This window comes from Glycine max, chromosome 16 (assembly GCF_000004515.6).
Source record: "Glycine max cultivar Williams 82 chromosome 16, Glycine_max_v4.0, whole genome shotgun sequence".
Classification (NCBI taxonomy): Eukaryota; Viridiplantae; Streptophyta; class Magnoliopsida; order Fabales; family Fabaceae; genus Glycine; species Glycine max.
In genome coordinates, this window is record NC_038252.2 from 6741844 (window position 1) to 6749702 (window position 7859).

Consider the following 7859-nt stretch of genomic DNA (forward strand, 5'->3'; position numbering starts at 1 on the left):
TTCTATACATCACTTACCTGAAAATTATCAAAGGCCCTTGCTGGGATATTGTCATCAAATTCCTTCATCATGTCCCACGGTCCATCTCCAACGCCAGCCAATATGATCGAAAGAGGAAATTTACTGCGACAAATCAGGCATATAAGGCACAAGAAGTTTCAAGGAAAGGAAACATTGTCATTTGTCAAGCAAAACTACATCACAATCACCTACCTAGCTGCAACAATGGCATCCACAGTCTTCTGTTCCTGTGAACTTAGTTTTCCATGTTTGGTGTCAACATTTTTTGTTACCTGTATCAAACATTTGTGGAATAGTTTATTGTCTGCACTTTGTAGCTAAAAATTATAGCAACTGCAAATAGTTTTACGAGTGACCATATATGAAATTACAGCATGAGAAGAGTTTTACATATTCACAAACAAGTCATATAACATATTCCATCCATACTCTTTAGTCAAACTGACAAGCGCGAATAATTATTCTATCACTATTTGTATCATTTTACCAAAACTAAAAGATAAATATAAAATTGATATTCTTCATTGATAATTCCTTACACAATGCATACCCTATTAAATAAGTGTTTACAAAAAATACCAACCATACAAGTGACACAATGTAGTATTTTTAAATATATATATATAAAATAAAATTAAACAATATAAAAGAATAATATCTAAATCTTCTAGTCTATTTGGATCTCTAGGCCCATTTCTATCACGAAGTGGAGACATCATAACACTTCTCTCATGTCTAGGACTAGCCAGGCATCTAAGTGTAGCCCAACATCAAAACTAGGTAGGTTCTAAAACTATACTCTAAACAGATTCCGCTAAATTCAACTCCAAAAGTTACTTCAAGGGAACGATTGCAAGGCTTTACAAGGAATACTTATAGGTCACATTCTTAGACTGTGTAGGACATTTTAATAGTGGTAACAATTCAAGCAGTATAGGTCTTGTTTTATTCTGTTCTTGATTTTTGTTAAGAGATATTTGTAAAAGAAACTATAGAATAAATATAATTTTTTACTGTTACTAGCATATTCTCATTATAGATCCTTTGCTTTATAATGCATATAATTACTATACTGTTTTCATGTGTATTTGGGTTAGTTGTAAAAAAATTACTTCAATAATAATCAATTCTTTTGCTTTTAATTAGATAATTAAATGAAGTAGCCAATTCTGAACTCAAATAGATCTTCATTTGAAAGCTGATAGAAAAAATACCTGGCCATCTGCGATTATCACCAAAACATGGTACTGGCCTCCACTCTGCTCAACAATGGTCATGGCCATTTCAATTATTGGCGCAAATGAAGTAGGACCTGAAATTAAAATATGTAATTAACTTAACAATGGAATATTTATAACTGGAGTAAATACAGTATCCCTAGTAGCAAGAAAAATAGGTAAATCATAACCTGCAAGTCGAAGATGAGGAACAATTTCCCTATACCGACTCAACACGTCTTCAAATCCATCGCAAAATCTTTCACTTGGATAGAAACTGAAGACATCTTGATCGTGTGTTGATGCTGCCATGATATCATATATAGAAATTCTTTTAGCCATATCTTAACTTCAAAATAATGTATTCCATAAGTTAAATTTGTTTAAAGAGATACCATCTCCAAATCCAAAGCAGGGGATCAAGTTATCCTCATCGAATGCTGCCAAGCTTTTCCCAATAATTGATATTGCTTGCTCATAAGGATTCAGACCACTCCCAATGTGATGCAAGCTTCGCCTATTGAACGAATTCTTGCCTAAAATATCAAACACTAAGTTCAGCCTATTAATTACACTAGAACACTCTTCATAAATCCAAACTTTCGTTAAGATATATGAATAAAGCCTAACCTGTCCACTCATTACTCTTGGTGAAATCAACACCAACAATAAGATTAGAAGACTCAAGGCCTGCGCGTGCAAGAGCCTCAGTAACCTGTAATCAACCATAAGTGTTGCAAATGATAGAAATGCTTAGAAATAAAACAATTGCAAAGTGTTGATTCTTTTCCAAAATGCACTATGAACCATAATGGCTATATGCAAATTGTGTAGTTCTAAACTCATTGCAAATAACTAAAGACACGAAGCATTTATCTTTCTCTTCAGCGAATTCAATTTAGCATAGTTCAGCAAGCACATATCAAAGCAAGATGAACATGCTGCCATCTACACTCTGAATCTGAAATCTAGTTCATAATGCATCTACATCTGAGAAAGAAGTACCACACATACACATCCTTCTACAAATTCAATATGACAAACATTGCACAAGTGTAGTCATTTTTGCTTTTTTATTTTAAAAATATAACCTTCCTAAATGTCAAGATAGACAAAAAGAAAAATCATCTTAGGGTACATTTGAGTAAACAGCTTAACTAAGCATTTATTCAACAATTTTTTTATCACACGAAATCTTATTCCATAAATTTGCCCAGAAAACTTAAATAAAAAGAGCTTAAGTTTCAACAAGAAACTTATTAAAATAAGCTATTTTCCTCGTGGTTTCAATTAATCTCCGTCAGTTTTATTAACTCTTTCTCGTAATTGAAATTGAAAACCTCAACTACTTGAAAATTAGTCCAGATCACGGACACACGTATTTTGGATCATACAATAATTTCTCAAACCAAACATCACTTAAATGCTAAATAAAATACTAAAAAAATTAAGCTGTTACCTGATCTATGGAACTATAATGATCAGAAATTCTTGAGTACCTCCTCTCTAGCTTTGCACTATCATAACGTACCATTCCATCACCACCATAAGCTTCATAGCCATAAGAAGAATAAGATGGTTGTGGTTCATCAAAACCATAACTCGATAGCGGATCCAAGTATGCACTCCAAGAAGAAGAAGAAGAAGAAGAAGAAGACACTAGAGATGAATCCTTAGAACTTTGACCCCCCATCAACACAAACACTTCTCAGAAAACCGAAAAACACGAAGACGATTAAAAATGAAGCAATGAACACAAAACCAACAATTCTTCCAAATGCTATATAAAATGAGACGAGTGTATCGTCCTCGAGGTTGCAGTTTCCATTTTCCTAGCAACTTCTAATTAATAAAAACTTGTTCAATGCGGTAAGTAATTAATGAGCAAAATGGAAGCTTCACGATAACGAAACCGACTAGTTATAACTTATAACGAAATCCACCAACGTAAGTAACACAAAGTCGTGAAGTCATGACCGAAGCCAAAAATGCACCAGTTATTGCTTGAGGCTTTAAGCACAAGGAACCAAGTTTCTTTTGACAAAACGACATGTCGCCACGAGAGTGAAAGACGAAAAGAAAGAAAAAGATAATGTGCAGAGTCTTAGAAAACTACATAGAAGAAAAGAACACACGATTCTGATAAGACTAATGTAGATTCCTCAAGTGCTTCATAGTCAACAGCCTAACCAACAAAAGCAATTAAAATGAAACGGCGTTTTGCAGAAAATCAAAGTGGAAACTACTGTGGGAGTTTTGAGATTCTAATATTTAATTGGTCGATTTGTAAGTATTTCGGTTCTTTTAACAGTAAGGAATGTTCTCTCACAGTGACTTCGCCAGAACTAATGTCTAAGAAAACGCGATAATATTGCATATACATAAACAAAGATATTACAAGATAACTATGATATACTCATGTAACAAAATATCTAAACGATAGAATATTTATTTTTTAAGTATATTATTAGTTATATAAAAGTAATAATTTAAGTATTCAAGACAATAAAAAATAGTTTTTAAATAATAAGAAGTATGACACAAATATCAAATAAGTGGTCGAATGTGTGGTGTTAAAAACTTGTCCAAGAGAACAACACTTGAAACAAAAGAAATGTCTATACTATCTTCTAAGGTTCAATTTACCTGAACTTTTTATATCGAATTAAATATATCTGAATCTTGAAGATACCCTAAGATGATTGAGATGAAGAGTAGAGTAAATAAAACGTGATATGATGTTGGAGCGTTCAGGGATGGTGCGTGGAGTAACACTGGCGGAGAATCTTGAATGGTGTATACGCAAAATGAGAGCAATAATTGAGAGTCGAATATGGAACTTTTTGAAAACTATGAAAAGGTGGTGTAGGGGGAGCAATATAGGGTTTTTTTTTCTTTCTTCCTTTTTCAAGGCTTTGTGGGAGTGTTGAAGAAGCAAGAGCATGGAAGTTTCGCGTTTCGTATCGGAACTCGAACTTAGAACGGTCATGTTCTGCGCTTACTGTTACTTGCGGTGGGTTTGGCACCGAACTTACCTGATTTTTTTCCTTCATCATCGTATTCGTGTAAGATAACCTTTGTTGCAAATGATGATTAATTTTTATAAGAACTTATAGTGTATAAAGATGTATTCAATTCATATAAAGCTAGACTAAAATGTCTTCATTTTTTCAATTACTATGTCATAAATTATTCTTTAAATCCTCATACTTTCCAACTACCCACATTAATAAATAAGAGTAAGAATTGATTAATATAAATTGAAGAGAGCAAAAATTATTATTTTTATGGCTGATATTTTTTTAATACGAATCTTAATTTATTCTCTTAATCATATATCTAAGAGTATAGTTGAAAAAAAAAACTTGTGTTTAGCTGCTAAAAGTATTTTGATGATAATTTTGATAAAGATGATTAAAATTATTGAAGATATATCTAACTTGTGTTATTATGCTTAAGAAAAAAACTTGTGTTTCTAGTGCAAATTGTGAGTATTTTTGGACTCTAAGCGCCCACAAAACACATAAAATATTTTTGTGTTATGTATGAAAGTGTCCAATATTTAACTTAACAAAGTGGTTCAATGTTTTTTTTAGATAAACATCCTACTTAATTGAAGCCTCCATTCACTCTTTATTTAAAGTGATGATATCTTCTTCTTCTTTTGTTTTTAATCATAAATGCTTTTTACAAAAGATTTTATATATGTTATCTCTCTTATATTTTAAAATGACGAGTCTTCAACAAGGAAAAATCTTAAACCGCTTCTTTCAAAAACAACTAAGAGTATGTTTAGCGTAATTTATTTTTAGCTTAATTTTCACTTATAAGTAAAGGTTGGGCCAACGGTTTTTAATATAAGCTCTTATGAAAAAAAAATTAGCTTTTTTTTAATGAAAGAAAATTAAAAATAAGTAGTTTTTTTATAAAGCTAGTATGATTGCAAGCTTAAGCGAAGTTTATTTTACAAGCCCCTTCTTCGATGCATAGTGAAGACAAACAAACCAACTTCAACTTATTTATTATTCTTGTTAATTAAGCTGAAGGGATTTTATATCTTCATTCATAGTCATCATCCACTCTTCGATTTCAGAATAGTAAATTGTTTTTTGATAAATGGTTGGTTCGAATGAATTCATCTCTTCTACTATTATAGCCCATAAGACATTATATGAAAGCTATATTTTTTAGGAGCTTTGATTTTTCTTTGTAACTTTATGGGTGTTGTGATCTTGGACTGTTATGGATGATTTTGACTTGTCTTGTGAGTCCCCTCAACTAGTGTTGAATTTTAATTAGGGGTGGGTAAACGGCTTAGGTCCATGGATTGGCCTACGGTCCGCGCAGGTTACAGATCAATTTTTTTAAACGGTCTAAGGTTATGTCATATTTTTGGACTCGTCCCGTTTAACCCGCAGACTATGCGGGTTTGGCCCGCGGGGTCCGCGGGTTGTCGGCAGCCCGCAATATATCTTTATTATTTATGACTTGCAGATATGAAAATGATAAATTAAAAGAGAAAAAGATTAAGAAAATATCAAAAAGAAATATTTTTAGCAGGTTATTACTTATTTTTTTTATTTTATCTTTTATTTCTGTAATCTTTTATTTTTCTTATCTTATCTTTTTTTATCTTTATCATCTTTTAATTTAAATATTTTATTTTTATCTTTAAATCTTTATCTTATCTAATATATTTCTTTATATGTTATTTTAAAAAAAGATTTAAAGTGAAAAGAGAATAATATAATTGGGTCAGGGTCACACAAATCAAACCTAATACGACTACGGGCAACTCGCAGATGCGAGTTAAGCGGGACATACCCAAAAATATGACATAATCATGGTTTAAAAAAATTATTTCATAACCCGTGCGGACCATGGGCCCTGCGGACCAGTCCATAGACCTGGGCCCGTTTACTTACCCCTAATTTTAATGTTGTGCCATATCATGAGATTGTTGCTCTCGTCACGGTGGACTAGACTATGAGTAAAGGGTGGCTTCTAGGGTGAAGTCCAAAACTCTCTCCCTCACCCTAAAACGATCGGTAGTAGTAGGTTTTAAACCGAAAGAAAAAAATAAAAAAATTATATTAAATCATTAAAAAATAATAACAATAATAACTTTTTTCGATCTTTTTTTATCTCTTGAAGGGCTTCAATCGACGGCATGTCTTTGTCGGCGTTGGGTTCTTTCAACAGCATAGGGGCGATTACAAGCACAAATTCCTTGTTCATTATGACCCAAAAGAGTCTTGAAGTCGTAATGTTCTTGTTGGGATATTGATAATGTGATACGAACCACGTTGCAGACCATGCAGATCACCACGTTGCAGACCATACAGATCACCAGCTTCGGCCCAAGAGGAATATCCATAAACCAAGCTTCTGGAAGGATTACGTGATATCTTAACTAGCATGAATGAATATTACAATAGGAATATTAATATTGCTTGTTGTTAGTAACCGTATTTGTCACGTAGCACATACCATGCATATGCTGGAATATTCTAGACAACACTAATGATTAGCTTTAAATATTCCCTTTGATATCAAATAAAGCAAGCAAAATATATTCAGTTCACTTTCTCTCTCTCTCACTTTATCCCTTTCTTCACGGAGACTCCCCTTCAGTCTCGAATACGAAGGATATTACCCATCATTGGTTCGATCTGCCGACCGGCGACGCCATGGCCGAACACCATACACGTTCCAAGACTACCGACCGCCTGGAAGAGGCCATCAGCCGCCTTACCCAGAACCAGTCCACCCTTACAGACGCTCACCATGACCTCACCCTTCGTCTCGATTCCATCCAGGACCAACTACTTCAACTTCAACTTCACCTCCCACCCCACACTTCCCCTCAGCCACCACCTACTCCACCTCATCACCTCCTATACCGCCATACCCTTAAGCTGGATGTGCCGCGCTTCGACGGCCAAGACGCCATGGGATGGATCTTTAAGATCTCCCAATTTTTCGACTATCATCAGACCCCTGAGGAGGAACGCATCTCTGTTGCTTCTTTTTATATGGATGGTCCAGCTTTGAGCTGGTTTCAATGGATGCACCGCAACCATTTGATTACTTCCTGGTCTTCCTTGCTCCACGCGCTCGAGACCCGCTTTGCCCCGACATTTTACGATGACCCCCAAGGCACACTGGCCAAGCTTACCCACCGCGGCTCGGTGAACGATTACCTCCACGAGTTTGAACGACTCGCGAATCGAGTCACAGGTCTTCCCCCCTCCTTCTTGCTTAGTTGTTTTATTTCAGGTCTCACGTCGGAGCTCCGCCGGGAGGTTCAGGCCTTGCAGTCGGTCTCTCTTCCCCAAGCCATCTCTCTGGCCAAACTCCAGGAGAAAAAATTGGAGGATCGCCGTCGCCCCTACCGACCACGCCCCGCGACCACCACCCCAACCCACTCCACTCCACCACCCCTTCTCCCACTACCCCCACCCACCACCACTCATCCACCATTGCCGCCATCCAAACAACCCCTTAAGCGCCTCACACCTGACGAGTTGGCCTGCAAACGTGAACTCGGACTCTGCTATAGTTGTGACGACAAATGGAGTCCCAGTCACCGGTGTCGCGCTCGCTTCTACATGCTCATAG

At 35.5% G+C, this 7859-nt stretch overlaps 1 protein-coding gene across 1 annotated transcript in view; it reads right to left on the reverse strand.

The window, feature by feature from the left end:
- Positions 1-4314, reverse strand: part of LOC100792260 (E3 ubiquitin-protein ligase RGLG2) — a 7405-nt gene extending 3091 nt beyond the window's left edge. Inside the window, exons 1-7 of the mRNA XM_003548509.5 lie at positions 2698-4314; positions 1869-1953; positions 1634-1774; positions 1430-1543; positions 1236-1333; positions 214-293; positions 18-123 (exon numbers count right to left, since the gene is read on the reverse strand). Of these exons, the coding sequence (XP_003548557.1) occupies positions 18-123; positions 214-293; positions 1236-1333; positions 1430-1543; positions 1634-1774; positions 1869-1953; positions 2698-2931 (858 nt within the window). The 5' untranslated portion in view covers positions 2932-4314. The remainder of the gene's footprint in view (positions 1-17; positions 124-213; positions 294-1235; positions 1334-1429; positions 1544-1633; positions 1775-1868; positions 1954-2697) is intronic.
- Between the last annotated feature and the right edge of the window lie 3545 nt (positions 4315-7859).